General features: G+C 41.6%; 1 protein-coding gene across 1 annotated transcript in view; it reads left to right on the forward strand.

The window, feature by feature from the left end:
- Window positions 1–14,311, forward strand: part of VAMP7 (vesicle associated membrane protein 7) — a 35,730-nt gene extending 21,419 nt beyond the window's left edge. The window contains exons 6-8 of the mRNA XM_008159523.3: window positions 9,292–9,359; window positions 10,864–10,956; window positions 14,042–14,311. Coding sequence (XP_008157745.1) covers window positions 9,292–9,359; window positions 10,864–10,956; window positions 14,042–14,110 — 230 coding nt within the window. The 3' untranslated portion in view covers window positions 14,111–14,311. The remainder of the gene's footprint in view (window positions 1–9,291; window positions 9,360–10,863; window positions 10,957–14,041) is intronic.
- The last annotated feature ends 2,332 nt before the right edge of the window (window positions 14,312–16,643 follow it).

A 16,643-nucleotide genomic window follows, 5' to 3' on the forward strand; every position in this document is an offset into this window, starting at 1 on the left:
TTACCTGAAAGTGGAAGCAGCCAACTATAATATTTACTAGAGGCTCAGTGCACACATTTGTGCACCGGTGGGGTCCCTCAGCCTGGCCTGTGCCCTCTCACAATCCAGGACCCCTCCAGGGATGTTGGACTGTGGGATGTCGGCAGTCCCAACAGCCCCTGAGGGATGTAGTAGTGCGTGAAGTGGCAGGCGGCCAGGGAGGAGCCTGAGCCCGGGCCAGGCGCTGTGCCACTCCTGCTCATCCCGGGCCCCCGCTGTGCCTACAGCCACCACGACTCTAGCACTGCTGCGGAGGCAGAAGAGGCTCGCACCACTGCAGCCACGCCCGCTGTGGGAGTGCACTGACCACCAGAGGGCAGCTCCTGCATTGAGCATCTGCCCCCTGGTGGTCAGTGCACGTCATAGCGACCAGTCAAATGGTTGACTGGTCAAATAGTCGACTGGTCGCTTAGGGTTTTTTATATATATAGATTACAGATGCATGTTTCTAGAAAATGAAGCTTTTTAATCAACTCCTTTTAAATTTTTTATTTATTTTTAGAATAACAAAGACAACAAAAATGTGGCAAAACCATTTCTAAACGTTTCCCTTTGATTTTTTAACAGCTCCATTAAGATACAATTCACATACCATACGACTCACCCATTTAAAGTATACAGTCCAATGGTTTTTACTATAATCAGAGTTGTGCAACCATCACCGCAATCAATTTTAGAACATTTTCATCACTCCCCCCAAAAGAAATCCTATACCCACTTACAGTCAGTCCCCTCAACCTCCAGACCTAAGCAACAGTTAACCTCCTTTCTGTCTATATAGATTTGCCTTTTCTGGACATTTCATATAAATGGAATCCTGTAACATGTGGCCTTTTGTATTTTGGCTTTTTTCACTTACAATGATGATTTTGAGGTTAGCATGCATCAGTATTTCATTCCTTGTTATGGCTGAATATTCCATTGTATTGATACATTTTATTTATTAGTTGATGGACATTTGGGTGGTTTCTGCTTTTTGGTTATGAAGAGTGCTTCTGTGAACATTAGTATACAAGTTTTTGCATGAGCATATATTTTCAGTTCTCTTGGGTATATACCTAGGAGTAGAATTACAAGCCTCATGGGACCTCCATGTTTAACAATTTTTTCTTTTATTTAATTCTTAAAATTTTTTTATAGTTGACAGTATTACAGATGTCCCCCAGTCCCCACCTTGGCCCATCTCCACCCAGCCCCCGCCCCCCTCCCCTGGCATGTTTCACATGTTGAATAAGGCCAGACGTGCCTAAAGTAGCTGCCCCATTGTCCATTCCTAGTAGCAATGCATGCAGATTCCAGTTTCTTCAAATCCTTGCCAAAATGTATGGTTTATCTTGACTCTCGGGTCTGTGCCAATACTGTGTCCTTAGGCCAGTACCACACTGTCATGATTATTGTAGATTTGTAGTAAGTTTTGAAATCAGGAAGTATGAGTCTTCCAACTTTGTTCTTTTTGAAGATTGCTTTGGCTATTCTGTGTATCATTTCCATGAGAATTTTAAGGTAGGCTTGTCAGTTTCTGAAACCAAAATAGCTGGGATTTTGATAGGGATTGTGTTGAATCTGTAGATCAATTTGGGTAATATTGCCAATTTAACGATATTAAACTTCTGATCCATGAACATGAGATGCCTTTTCATTTATTTAGGTCTTGTTGGTTTTGGTTTTTTTTTTTTAAAGATGTTCTGTGGTTTGCAGTGTACAGGTCTTACGTGACAAAGACTATGCTTGACCAAAGGTTACACAAGCTCCTCTAAGCCCTCTGTTTGACCAGGCTTCATCCTTAGGCCCTGTCCTTGGCCTGCCTAAGCCAGTTTTAGCAGAGAATCCTGTTAAGTCAATCCCCTACCCTTGATAGCTGATCACCCTTGATAGCTGACCAAAGTTCCTCATCCCCTACCTTTGATGTGTAAATCTTTGGCCTGCCCTTTACAGAGATGATTTAGGCCAGTTTAGCAAGATTCCCTTCCCTTGGTTTCAATTCCTAGTAATTTTCCATGCACTGACCATCCCCTCATTCTGCTCCTCTTTTTTCATTATTGAGATACAATTTACATACAAAATCCTGTGAGTTTAAGGGGTACAACATGTTGATTTGATACATTTGTGTATTGCAGTGATTACCACCTTAGCTGTAGCTAACCTCTATCACATAAATTACTTTTTGTGGTGAGAAACACGATCTAGTCTCTTAGCAATTTTGAAGTATATAATACAGTATTGTTGATTGTAATTGGTGGGCTGTGCATTAGATCTCCAGAACGTATTCACCTTCTCCTTCCAAGTTTGTACCCTTAACAACATCTCCCCAGTTTCTCCAACCCCCATCCCTTGGTTACAATCATTCTACTCTCTGTTTCTCTGAGTTTGGCATTTTTAGATTCCATATATAAATAATATACAATATTGGTCTTTCTCAGGCTGGTTTATTTCACTAAGCGTAGTGCCCCGAGATCTACCCATGTTATTGCAAATGGCAGGATTTCCTTCTTTCCCGTGGTTCAATAATATTCCTGTGCTTGTGTGTGTGTGTGTGTGTGTGTGTGTGTGTGTGTGTGTGTGTGTGTGACATATTCTTTATCCATTCATCCATCATTCATCCATTAATGGACACTTCGGTTGTTTACATGTCTTGGCTATTGTGGATAGTGCTGCAATAAACATGGGAGTGCAGATAACTCTTCAAAATCCTATTTTTATTTCCTTTGAATCTATACCCAAAAGTGGGATTGCTAGATCATATGGTAGCGGTATTTTTCATTGAGAAACCTGGCTGAACCAATTTACATTTCCACCAACAGAGCAAAAGGGTTCCCTTTTCCCCACTTGCTTGTATCTCTTGTCTTCTTGGTGATAGCCCTTCCAAAATATGTGCGTTTTCTTTCTTTTCTTTTTTTTTTTCTTTTTTTGCAGGCTCCAGGGTGGTTTTATTGACATTGCTTTGCATCTGCAGATCTCATTGCCTGTCCTTGAGCTGCGCAGGGTGGGGTGAGATCTGGAGAGCAGAGGCCCAGAGCCTTGGGGATTAGCGATGAGGGAGGCCAGGAGGGGCTGACGTGGCTGGTGGCACAGAGCCTGCACTGAGCACATTCCAGCTGATCAAGCTGAGGATAGCCCATGGCGGCCCGTGGCCACACACCAGACGGGTTCCACCTGTGGCCTCCCCGCCCCTCCCTGTGGTTTTGATTTGCTTGTTTCTGATGATGAGTGATGTTGAGTGTCTTTTCACGTACCTGTTGGCCATTTGTATGTCTTTGGAGAAATATCTGTTCAGTTCCTCTGCCCATTTTTAATCAGCTTGTTTGTGTGTGTGTTTTGTTGTTACTGAGTTTTAGGAATTATTTATATACAGGGTATCCCAAAAAATGTATACACACTGTAACAGCTGATAGCTCCACTTTGAACATGAAATGCATTTTAATAAACACTGCCTTTATAATGATTCAAAATGTGTGTATACATTTTTGGGACACCCCTTATCCAATATACGGTTTGCACACATTTTTTTCCCATTCTGTAAGTCGTCTTTTCATTTTGTTGATTGTTTCTTTTGCTGGGCAGAAGCTTTTTAGTTTGCTGTAATCTCACTTGTTGACTTTTGCTTTTGTTGCTTATGTTTTGGTGTCGTATCCTAAAAAATATTGCAAAGACCAATGTTAAGCCTTTAATCCATTTCAGGTTAAATTTTTTTTGAGTGGCATACAGTAAGTCCTCACTTAATGTCGTCAGTAGGTTCTCGGCAACTGTGACTTTAAGAGAAACAATGTATAGTGAAAGCAGTTTTACCTTAAGCTAATTGATATAAACAAGAGATAAGTTCCTACAGCATATTTTGGTCACACAAACGTCAACAAACTTCTAAATAAAGACCCCAAACACTTCTAATAGTAAGCATTGAAATAAGCATGAGCCACACCTACATTTAAGGAAGTTTAATAAAAACAAGTAAAATTCTTTTCCAACCCACTTATTCCAGGTCAGGGTTGCAGGTGCCTGGGACCTATCCTGGCAGCTCAGGGTGCAAGGCGGGAACCCACCCTGGACAAGGCGCCATCCCATCACGGAGCAGCCATTGCCCACGGGTCCTGCTCATATTCAGAGTTGAGCTCAGTCTTTCCCCTTTTGTGATAGTCTTGACCCCCTACTGCTAGAGTCTTGAATAAAGTCTCCCTTACCATTTGACAAGTGTCAGAATAATGTCTCCTTAATAGTATCTTCCAACATTCTTCTTGCCTTGTTTTCAAGTTTTTTATTTTTTTTTATGCTATTGTAAATGGAATTTTTCCCTTCCGTTTTTGGATTGTTCATTGCTTATGGGTTTTGTATGCTGATCTTATTCATGCAACTTCGTAGAACTCATTAGTTAGTTCTAAAGTTCTAATAGCATTTAGTGGATTACTTATGATTGTGTATATCAGGATCATACATTCTGAAAATCAAGATAAGTTTAATTCTTCCTTTATAATCTGGATGCCTTTCATTTCTTCCTCCTATCCAGTTGCCCACTCTAGAACCTCCAGTACAGTGTCGAATAAAAGTGGCAAGATTTGACTGGCTGGTGTGGCTCAGTGGTTGAGCATCAACCTATGAACCAGGAGGTCACGGTTCGATTCCTGGTCAGGGCACATGCCAGGGTTTTGGGCTCAATCCCCAGTAGGGGGCGTGCAGGAGGCAGCCAATCAATGATTCTCTCTCATCATTGATGTTTCTCCCTCTCCCTTCCTCTTTGAAATCAATACAATTATTTTTCAAAAAGTGGCAAGAGTAGACATCCTTGTCTATTCCTGATCTTAGGGAGTCTTTCACAATTAAGTATGATGTTAACTGTGGTTCTCGAATAGGTGCCCTTTATCCGATTTGGGAAGTCCCCTTCTATTTCCTGCTTGTTGCGTGATTTGTAATGATAAGGTGTTGGATTTTGTGAAGTGCTTCTTTGCCCCTACTGAAATGATCATACAGTTTTTTGTCCTTTATTCTATGAATAGTAAGTCAACCTTGCATTTCTTAAATAAATGACACTTTATCATGGTCTACAAGCCTTTGTATATGTTGCTGGATTCATATGCTGGTATTTTATTAGAGATTTTTTTAAAGTCTATATTCATAAGAGATACTGATCTGTTGTTTTTTTCTGATGTCTTTGTCTGGTTTTGATACCAGACTATTACTGGCCTCTTAGGATGAATTGAGAAGTGTTCTCTCCTCTTCTATTTTGGGAGGAGTTGGTGAAAGTTTGCTATTCTTCTTGCAGTGTTTGGTAGAATTCACCTTTGAAGCCATCTGAACTTGGGCCCTTCTTGTTGCAAAATTTAAAAATTACTGATGCAACCTCTGTTCTGTATTAAATTTGTTGTGGGTCAGATTCAGATTTTCTGTTTCCTCTTGAGTCTGTTTCGGTGGTTTGTGTCTTTCTAGGAATTTATCTATTTCATCTAAGGTATCAAATGTGTTGACATACTCTTGTTCATAGTATTCTCTTAGGATCCCCCTAATTTCTGTGAAGCTGATCGTGATTCTTTTAGTAATTTGAGTCTTTCCTCTTTTCTCTTGGGTTAGTTTTTGCAGATTTGTCAATGTTGTTGATTTTTTTTTAAATAAAAATCTTTTGGTTTTAATTCTTTTTCTCTATTGTTTTCCTGTTCTGTATTTAATTTTGCCTGCCCTGATCTGTATTATTTCCTTCCCTCTGCTGAGAACTCTCTTCCTGGTTATAGATTGCTGCCCTGTCACGGTGTCCTTGAATGGGGGGCGGGGAGGCAGGGAGAGGAAGAAAGAGAGCGAGAAACCTCACGTTCTCATCTAAACCTAATGACCTCCCAGAGGTCCATGTCCAAATACCATCACAGTGGTGGTTAGGGTTTCAAGGCTTCACTATAGGAATTTAGTGGAAGGAAGGGCACAAGTCAGACTATAACATCTTCGCTTTAATGTGGGTGTTTAATTTCCTTATATATTCCCTGCTATAAATTCCCTTCTGTGCACCGCTTTGACCTCATCCCATATGTTTTCCTTCTGTTGTTGATTTCTGATTTCATTCCATTCCTCAATCCCACAGCTAAGCCCCCCAATGTAAATTTCTAATCTCTGCTCTCTTTCCTGTCTGTGGCTCACACTTTCCTGTTTGTTTTCTTATCTCCATTTTTTGTTGAAAACTGGACACTTTAGATAACATATTGCAGCAACTCTGGATACTGATTTCCAAACCCCGGAGTTTGTGGTTTGTTCGTTTATTTGTGTAGCGATTGTGCTAGGCTTTACTGTTTGAAGTCTTGTTTTTCCCATGGTGTTCAGCCTCTAATGTCACTTCTCCGAGGGAACAACCTTGGGCATACACACAGTCACCCTGAAATGACATGGCTCGTTTTGATTGTCTCTTTTCTTGATCTCCCTGGTATGCCTCTTTTTTTTTTTTTCAATATACTTTTATTGATTTCAGAGAGGAAGGGGGAAGGAGAGAGAGAAACATCAGTGATGAGAGAGAATCACTGATCGGCTGCCTCCTGCACGTCCCGCAGTGGGGATCGAGCCCGCAACCTGGGCATGTGCCCTGACCGGGAATCAAACCGTGACCTTCTGGTTCATGGGTCGGTGCTTAACCACTGAGCCACACTGGCCGGGCTTCCTGTTATGCTTCTAGCTAGTCTGCTTTTGTGGGTGTCTCACTCTGCTGTTAACCTTCACAAAGCGCAGGCTAATTGCTCTATTTTTGCCCAGTAGTTCCCCAGACTTAAATGTCTCCAGTCTGAGCTAATTAGATTTGGGCTCCCCTGTCTCTGTGGGCAGTCTTAGATATTTTTCTTACCTCAGGATGCTTCTTAGCTGTCTCTTTCTTAGCTCTCTGTTAAACTTCTCCCGGCCTATGGTTTATCTTGTGATTCTCATGATGCTACCACCGACATCTTACTTGCTTACTTCCAAAATCTCTGTGTTGTTGTTGTTTTTTTTTTTTAATATGTCTTTATTGATTTCATAAAGGAAGGGAAAGGGACAGAGAGATAGAAACAATGATGAGAGAAAATCATCATCAGTCGCCTGCCTCCTGCACGCCCCCTACTGGGGATCTAGCCTGCAACCCGGGCATGTGCCCTGACCGGGAATCATTGACCTGGTTCCTGGGTCCATGCTCAACCACTGAGCCACACCAGCCGGGCTGAAATCTCTGTTGTCTTTGACAGCACTCTTAGGCTTGAACTTCCCTACACTCTGCTCCAAATAAAACCTGTGCCCTTGCCTTAGCCAGTTTGGCTCAGTGGATAGAGCATCGGCCTGAGGACTGAAGGGTCCCGGGTTCGATTCTGGTCAAGGGCACATGCCCGGGTTACGGGCTCGATCCCCAGTGGGGGGGGGGGTGTGCAGGAGGCAGCCGATCAATGATTCTCTCTCATCATTAATGTTTCTATCCCTTCCTTTCTGAAATCAATAAAAAATATATATATATTTTTAAAAAGAAACCTGTGCTCTTAGGGAAATCTCTCTATTCTTAAGGCCTGCCTCTCCCCCCTGGGAACAGTCGCTGAGCCACTGCTCTAGAGCTATGGGTAGGACAGCGGACTGCTTCTCTGGGAGGGACACACTGGCTCTATCTATGGAGTCCTGGGTAACCCTGGTCTTCTTGGCCTGCCACCTGAGGTAGAGCTTCTGCCCTGTGTGGTGGGGCTACATAGAGGACCGGAACCCTAGACCTGTCCATCATTCCTTGCCGGAGTAGAGCTTCTGCATCGTTAAGCCTTAGACGGGGCAGGGTGGAAGGAGAAAGGGTGATGACATGCCCCTACTCCCCCTTCCTGGGGAGAGAGTATAGTCTTTGCCTGGGACCTGAGGAGAGAGAGAACCCCCAGGCTTTACTTGCCAGAAGTAGAGCCTCCCTCTCCCTGAGCTGAGTGACATATGGAGCAGGTAATAGCTTAAATGTCATAGACTCTCACTGTTCTTACTGAGAATTAGTTGATTTTTCTTGTATCAATGTTTCTTCAATTGGTTATGTCCTTAGGACATTCACAGTTTTCCAAGACTTTAAATATCTTTTATAGCCCAAACCGGTTTGGCTCAGTGGATAGAGCGTCGGCCTGCGGACTGAAGGGTCGCAGGTTCGATTCCGGTCAAGGGCATGTACCTTGGTTGCGGGCACATCCCCAGTAGGGGGTGTGCAAGAGGCAGCTGATCGATGTTTCTCTCTCATCGATGTTTCTAACTCTCTATCCCTCTCTCTTCCTCTCTGTAATAAAATCAATAAAAAAATAAAAAAAAAATAAATAAATAAATATCTTTTATTCGTTTTCGAGAGGAAGGGAGAGGGATAAAGAGAGAGAAACATCCATGTGGGAGAGAAACATCCATCAGTTGCCTCTGGTATGCACTCTGACCAGCCAATCACTGAGCCTGCAACCTGGGCATGTGCCCTGATTGGGAATCGAACCAACAACCTTTCGGTGCTTGAGACGATGCCCAGGCAACTAAGCCACACCGGCCAGGGCTCAGAGACTTTAAATGGTGGTTGTTGTTTGTTTGTTTGTTTGTTTTTAAGTATATTTTTATTGATTTGAGACAGGTAGGGAAAGAGAGAGAGAGAGAGAGAGACATCCATGATGACAGGGAATCATGGATCAGCTGCCTCCTGCACACTCCCCCCTGGGGATCGAGTCTGCAACCCCAGCATGTGCCCTGACTGGGAATCGAACTGTGACCTCCTGATTTCATAGTCAACGCTCAGCCACTGAGCTGGGCTTCTTTATAATTTTTGCCAGTTACAGATTTTTGTTGGAGAGAGGGTCTGTGGGGTTCCTCAAACCACAATTCTCGCAGCGTCCAACACTCACTTTAACCGTGTCTTTTTTTTCCCTCTCAGATTATACTCTTAATTTAGGGGTTTGGAAACTACATCCCTTGGATCAAATCTGGCCTATTTTTCCACATAATGTTTCCTTGGAACAGAGTCATGCCCATTTGTTTACATATTGTCTGTCTGACAGAGTTGAGTGATTGCGACTGAGACTGTTGGGGCCACAAAGCCTAAAATATTCAGTATCTGGCCCCTTTACAGGAGAAAAAAAAAACAAACCCTGCCAGTCCCCACTTTAGTTGATAAGCTTTACTAATATATTTTATTAATTAAACATAGAAGTGCTTCCCTAGTAAATGTGAGTTCTCCAGCGGACCAACCATAATTAAAATCAGATTGGGCTTAAAGCAAAGATTAAAAATAGCACGTCTTTAATATAAACATGTTATTTTCCGTTTTTCCAACATTTTCAGACCTGGTAGCTCAGCGCGGAGAAAGATTGGAACTATTGATAGATAAAACAGAAAATCTCGTGGATTCGGTAAGCACAGGATATGATCGTATTTTTCAGGATGTAAAAGTACAGCAAGTGGTTGATGGCTAACTTAAAGGGGAAATGTCTTAAATTCCATACTGTAGTGTGTTTTGTTCTGACCTATTTATGTGATTACATTATGATTATGAGGATAACAATGAGGCATAGAAAAAGAGCCACAGCCATTAATAGCCACTAAGGAAGCTTCGGTTTGGAAAGCCTGCTCAGTTTACAGAAACAATTTTTCAACCTTTGGATTGATGCCTACATCAGTTAGCACCTCAACGGCACATACCAATCTGTTCTCCTCTGTAGGTTTTGTAAAACATGAAAAAAAAAGAAATGTTCAGGCCACTTACGACCCAGTACGAATCCTGACATCTGGACAGGGCAGTCGCTTGCTTGCTTACTGTGACATCTTTATATTTTTATCAGTATATTTTATTGATTTTTTTAGAGTGAGAGGGAGAGGGATAGAGAAATAGAAACATCGATGAGAGAGAACCATCATCGATCAGCTGCCTCCTGCACGCCCCACACTGGGGTCAAGCCCGCAGCCCAGGCATGTGCCCTGACCGGGAATCAAACCCTGACTTCCTGGTTCATAGGTCGACGCTCAACCCCTGAGCAGCACCGATTGGGCTACTGTGACATCTTGGGCTTTCCTTATATCAAGCAAGAGGCAGGGATTGGGAAGGACCACTGAGCCTTAAAGTAGTCAGTGTGTCCCCGTGACCTACTTACGCTGCAATGACGCGTGTCTTTGCGTTCTCCATCTGGTTAGCGGATGAAGGTTTTGAGGGAGGGTGATAGATATGTGGTGAATACCAAGTGGGAAGAGATCAGTTACCACTTGCGCCTGCACAGGGACAAGTGTAACTGCAGAGTGGAGGTTTACACCTTGAACCAGCAGCAGGATTGCAGTAGTTAATAGCACAAGCTCTAGAATCGAGCTCCCTAGGATCGAATCCCATCTCTGCCTCTTCCTGGTTGTGTGGCCTCAGGGAAGCTCCTTCACTGTGCCTCGGCCATTATCTGTACAATGGAGATGCACCTCATAATGTTTTGAGGCTTCAATAAGGTAATGTATGCAAAGTGCCTGACAGTGTCTGGCACAGAGTAAGAGCTATTTAAATATTTTGGTGGTTATTTTACAGGAACAGTGGTTAACAGTAGGTCTTAGAAGGATAACAGTTTTTTTCATCAAAGCACATGGTCATTGGAGAAAGCGTGGCATCAAATAGGAATTCAAAACCCTAGGGTTCTGTAATGGCTCACTTTAAACCCATTGCTGGGGTGTGAAGCGGGCTCATACTGCTTACCATAGACCTGGCAGAGTCCTGCTTTGGGGAGCTAATGATTATGAATGACCGTCTCTGCCTGGGAAGGGAGGGAAGGGGTAAAGAACACTGGAACAAAACAGTGAATGAAAGTAAACATTTTGGAGGTTTTGCTGCAAATCAACCATATAGTCAATGCCAGGGTTCAAACAATTCATTTTTTTTCCTAGTCTGTTACCTTCAAAACAACCAGCAGAAATCTTGCCCGAGCCATGTGTATGAAGAATCTCAAGCTTACTATCATCATTATCATCGTATCCATTGTAAGTTTTGGTCTTTTTTGCATGTGATTTTATTTATTTTTAAAATATATTTTTATTGATTTCAGAGAGGAAGGGGGAGAGAGAGAGAGAAACATCAGTGATGAGAGAGAATCATGGATCAGCTGCCTCCTGCACTCCCTACACTGGGGATCGAGCCTGCAACCCAGGCATGTGCCCTGACTGGGAATTGAACCGTGGCCCTCCTGGTTCATAGGTCGATGCTCAACCATTGAGCCATGCCAGCCAGGCTGGTTCTTGGTTTTAAATGAAATGCTTCTAATATTCAATTTATAAGAGTGACATTTACTATGAATTCTTGTTGGATTTTTGTCAAGTTAAAGAACTTTCGTTTTATCTCTAGACTGCTAAAAGTTTTGATCAGGAATAGGCATTTAATTTTAGGAAATGATATTTCTCTACCCAATGAATTGATAATGTGACTACTTACATTTAATATTAATGTATTGAATTACATTAATAAATGCACTTATAATTAACTATTTTATTTCTGGGATTGATATCCAGGTGTTACTATGTAGAATTTTTAATGCATGATGAGTTCAGTTTCCTAATATTTATTTAGCAGTTCTCTTATCTATAAGTACAGATTAGTCTCTGTGCTGTTCTCCTATTGGCACCCCTCTGTGAACAGATATTGGACCTCTTTGAACTATCCTGCATGCATAGTAACCTTTTTAGTGTGTTTAAACCCCTTTTTGCATTACATTCCGGGAGAATCATGTTGCTAACTCTCCCAACGAACTAAATTTACTTTTAGCTCTGTTCATTCTGCTATCCAGCTCTCTTATTTATTTATTTTTTTTTAGTTTTCATAATCATGTTTTCCGTTTCTGAGAACGAAAGAAGTTGAACTTGTTTTTCATGGAACTTGTGTTTGCTAACACATGCACCCTATCCTGGGGTTTCTCTGGATGTATAATCAGAGCGATATCGTGGGGAATTACAGAGCTTACGTGGTGGTGGGCGCCAGCTGGGCAAGTCCCACATCTGTAGGGCAGGCTGTGAGGGAGGGCAGGCTGGCCCTCTGACGCAGGAAGAAAGCGAGCTGTAAATCACGGGCGGCATTCCTTCTTCATCAAGGAAACCTCAGCTTTGCTCGTAAGGCCCTTTAACTGATTGAGTCAGGCTCATTCAGATTATGTAGGATAACCAGCCTTAAAGTCAACTGATTATGAGTTTTAATCACATGTGCAGCATAAAGCAACGCACTGTACCCTAGCCAAATTGATACATAAAATTGACCTCCCAGAGATGTCGTTGCTTATATGTAACAGATTTTGTTTATTTTTATTTTTATAGGAATGATACAGCTACTTTTTAAAATTTCATTTCTTTTTTTAATATGTTTTTATTGATTTCAGAGAGGAAGAGAGAGGGGGGGGGGAGAGAGAGAGAGAGAAGCATCAATGATGAGAGAGAATCATCAATTGGCTGCCTCCTGCACACCCCACACTAGGGATCAAGCCCGCAACCCGGGCATGTGCCCTGACCGGGAATCGAACCGTGACCTCCTGGTTCATAGCTCGACGCTCAACCTCTGAGCCATACCAGCCGGGCATGTCATGGCCTTAAATGTCTTCTTGCTCAGGATCCTCAGGTGGCACATTCTAGGCTCCTCGACTTTTTTCTTCCTTCTTCTTTGCTCTGGGAATGTAGATGGATTTATGAAGCTGGTTTGTTGTTCAATTCACATTATATTTATTGATTACTTATTACATGCAGAACAATACTCTACATGCAATATCAATCTTTGCCAAAAGGTGTTTTCACCTAACATAGTGTACTTCAGCTTTAAAAGTCCTTATATTTCATCTGGCAAGCAACTTTATATCAAATTGGAACATGTGTGTGTGCGTGTGTGTGTGTGCGTGTGTGTGTATGAGAACGAACATGATGTGAGGAGTTTATTCATTAATAACCAGAATATGCTGTAACCACCCCCCAACATTTGTAGAGAAGAAAGGCAAAACACTTTGATGACTTTAGGGAGGGGCATGGAATTTATCAACTTTTTTCCTTAGCATGTAAATAATTAAATCAGTCACTTAAAGGTCTCAAAATGTAATGTTAAGCCAAACAAAATGACTAATTTAATACAGTGGACCTAATGTCTAAAATAAATCTATTTTTTGGAATGTAGTAACGTGAGCAAGCATGTACACCTAAAACCTGTATGATTTTGGGAACCAGTGTCACCCCAACTAGATAAAAAAAATAAATAAAAACATCATGATTTCAAATTACAATATTCTAAAGAGCGAACACATCTATAATAGGGCTAGTGTTTTTGCTTTCTTTTATCATCAGCTTGCCTTTGATTTGGTAATTATAATTATTGTGTCTTTATCCACTGAAAGGTTAGTAACAACATTCTTGCTCATAGGTAATATAAATGTAGAGTCTCTACTCATGCTTTTTCATTTTTATCCTAATAATGAAAAATTGATCCATGTGTAAAACCTAAGGATGTACTTAGTAGTAAAATCATACTTAAAGGGAATTATTCTTTGTGATCTTTATGACTGTTAGTGATGTATCAGTAAGAGTTGGTTATATAAATGGATTCTTTCTAGTTTCCGGTAAAGAGAAACCATCCCACTGCTTTCTCTCCCACTGAAGAAAGTGTAGTGCAATTCAAATCGGTGAGAATTGCCTGACTGGTGTTACTCAGTGGTTGAGTATCGACCTATGAACCCCTTTGATTCCAGGTCAGCGCACATGTCCGGGTTGCAAGCTTGATCCCCAGTAGGGGGCATGTAGGAGGCAGCTGATCGATATTGCTCTCTCATTGATGTTTCTATCTCTCTCCCCCTCTCCTTTCCTCCTCTCTCTCTAAATATCAATAAAAACATATTTTTTAAAAATTCGATGAGAATTATATCAGAATGGATCGTTTTAATTCAACCACTATCTTTGAAAATTCTAGATTAGTGTATTGTATTATTACATAACTATGACTCTGATAGAACCAGTATTTGTTAGTCAGTCTTTACAGTGTTTTATATATTATTTAGGAGCCTATGATAGATTCAAGAAGATAAAATTGCCTCCTTCCTCCCTCCAGGTGTTCATCTATATCATCGTGTCACCTCTCTGTGGTGGATTTACATGGCCAAACTGTGGGAAGAAATAAAGACGAGTTAACTAAGGACACACAAGAACAAGAAGTTAAAAGTTCCACGCGACTTAAGCCTTTTAATACTGACAGATGGTGTCTGCCAGTCTCTTCAACCCTCCTCTTTCTTTTTTTCTGTTTATAATCTTGTTCTATGCATCCAAATTGATCTCTGTCCTGTCAACCAATTTATTCCAATACACTTCACATTGAGCCATGCATCGCAGCAGTAGCCTTAATGGGCTTTTTGTTTGTTTCTTCGGTTAACTACTGTCATCTCCGTAGAGAAATATTTTTGTTTGTAATTGCACAGAGTTGTCACCAAGGCAGAAAGCACCAGTCCTAGGAGCTATCTCCTGTAACTAGAGGCGCGTTTCGTGCACGCACGCAGAGAAGTATGCAAGACGCAGTATTGCTAACATCTCATCTTTGTTGTGTGTTTTTTTGTTGTTGTTCTTGAAGAGTTTTAGGTGCTCCAAAACGCTATATATGGAGACTCAGTGTTATTTGGGGAAGTGTAATTACATTGCCAGTTCTGCTTGCTTCTAGGAGCCCGGGCAGGTGAAGTATTAGACACTTTATCTCATCAGATGGAGAACCTTTTGCTAGCCCATTAGAAGCACATGGAATCATCTCTGACCTCCTAGTATTCACTTTCGAGAAGAAAGCTCTGACCATTAACAAACCTCGCAGAGCCTGATACTCTGTTTCCCCATCCCAGTTGATTTGAGAAGAGGGTAGTTTTAATGTTATTGAAGGTTATGTTGTTTATATATTATTCTTCAGTTGATATTTAGGGCACCTGTATCGTTAATGGAATATGTCATGGAGGGACGCCAAAGAAGAAGAGAATCACGGCGAATATGCTGGCATGTTTGCTGGAGGAAGGGAGGTAGCGCGGGGACTGTTTTCCAATCTGGGAAAATCCCGAGCAGAATATAGTCAATGGGCAACTCCAGGGTTTGCTGTTGAATAACAGTCTGAGCATCCTTTGTGGGTTTCGTAAGTTCCTCAGCTGCCTTGTTTTGAACAATCCTTTTGTGAAACGAGAGTAGGCAAGATGAGGTCTAGAAACAATACAAGACAGCTGAGCATTCATTGCAATGCACTGTAAGAAACCTGGAGTCACACTGTCTTGGCTACTCTGACATCTGTTAGCTGGTATGCACCTTGACTGTGGATCTGAAAGGACATTTGCTGCCCTAGATCTAATTGCATTTATCAATAAGTGCCAGGAAACGGAAATTAAATTACATTGGACTATTTTCCCAACGAAAGAACAAATTGGCCAATAAACCCCAGCCACCTGTGTAGCCTAGTCATGTGCCTTGAATATATATATATGTCACATAATCTGGCTCCCGCTCCCTGTTTTTCAATCTAAACCGTTCGATTCCTGCTACCGGATTCATTTCTTTGACATGTACGTTAGGTCCCCTGGAACTCTTCCTGGTGATCAGACAAAAGCGCAAATGTTTTTCCAGTCCTGTTTATCAACACTAAGGCCTTTTAATTACATCAGCATTTCCTATTGGGAAACACATCTGTTCCAGGAAAACAGCTGGCATTCCTGAATAATAACTTCCAAATGTCTTTAATCCAAAGAAAAAGACTTAAAAGTTATTTCCCTTTCTTGTACACAACTGAAAAGAACTGATGTGCATGTTTTAGGGATAAATTCCTCAACAGTCCCTTGATCTGTTTATGTATAAGAATGCTTTTAAAAGCACATATCTTGTTTTGAATGATGCACAAACTGAAGGCATTAATAAAATGTAAGAGTAATCCGCTGAGTTGCTCGTGTTAGAATTTCTTCCCGGAATCTCATTTCTTGCAATGACATTTTGCCCTAGTTGACATAGTAAAATAAAGGTATTTTACTTATGCTGAAAATACATTAAGAAGTAGGACTTGTACCCTGGCTGGTATGGCTCAGTTGGTTGGAGCATCGTCCCATTCACCAAAAGGTAGTTGGTTTGATTCCAGGTCAGGGCGCATACACACGTTGTGGGTTCGATCCCCGGTCAGGGCACATGCAGGAGGCAACCAGTCAAGGTTTCTCTAAAATCTATTTTAAAATGTACAAAACGTGTGACTTGTAGCCTTTCCGTACAGAACAATAGCATTGTCTTAGGTTTATAAAATTTCTACAAAACCAAGACACAACTTAATAAAATATGGTAGGTCATACTGAAAGCAATGAAAGATCCTGAAATGACGATGCAGCCTCCACAACCATCATCCTGAGACCATGGTTGAGACATAACAAAAGAACCCCAGGGATTACAAGTATGTCTGTACCTCAAACCCTTGGCCACAAGGTCAAACAGGGTCACAATCCATACGTTTCCTTCAGAATGAATGGATACGGCTTCCATCAGATAATGGTCTCGCCTTGCTTAGCTCTGTGCGTACCTATCCTTCCTGACCTTGAGACTGAGGAAGAAATTGGGTTGCTTCCCAGGATATGTTGATAGAAATAGATGTAACAACAATAACAGCAGCCCTAGACTTCCCCCCCCAACACACACCACACACACACACACACACA

The sequence above is a fragment of the Eptesicus fuscus genome, chromosome 1 (assembly GCF_027574615.1).
Source record: "Eptesicus fuscus isolate TK198812 chromosome 1, DD_ASM_mEF_20220401, whole genome shotgun sequence".
Lineage (NCBI taxonomy): Eukaryota > Metazoa > Chordata > Mammalia > Chiroptera > Vespertilionidae > Eptesicus > Eptesicus fuscus.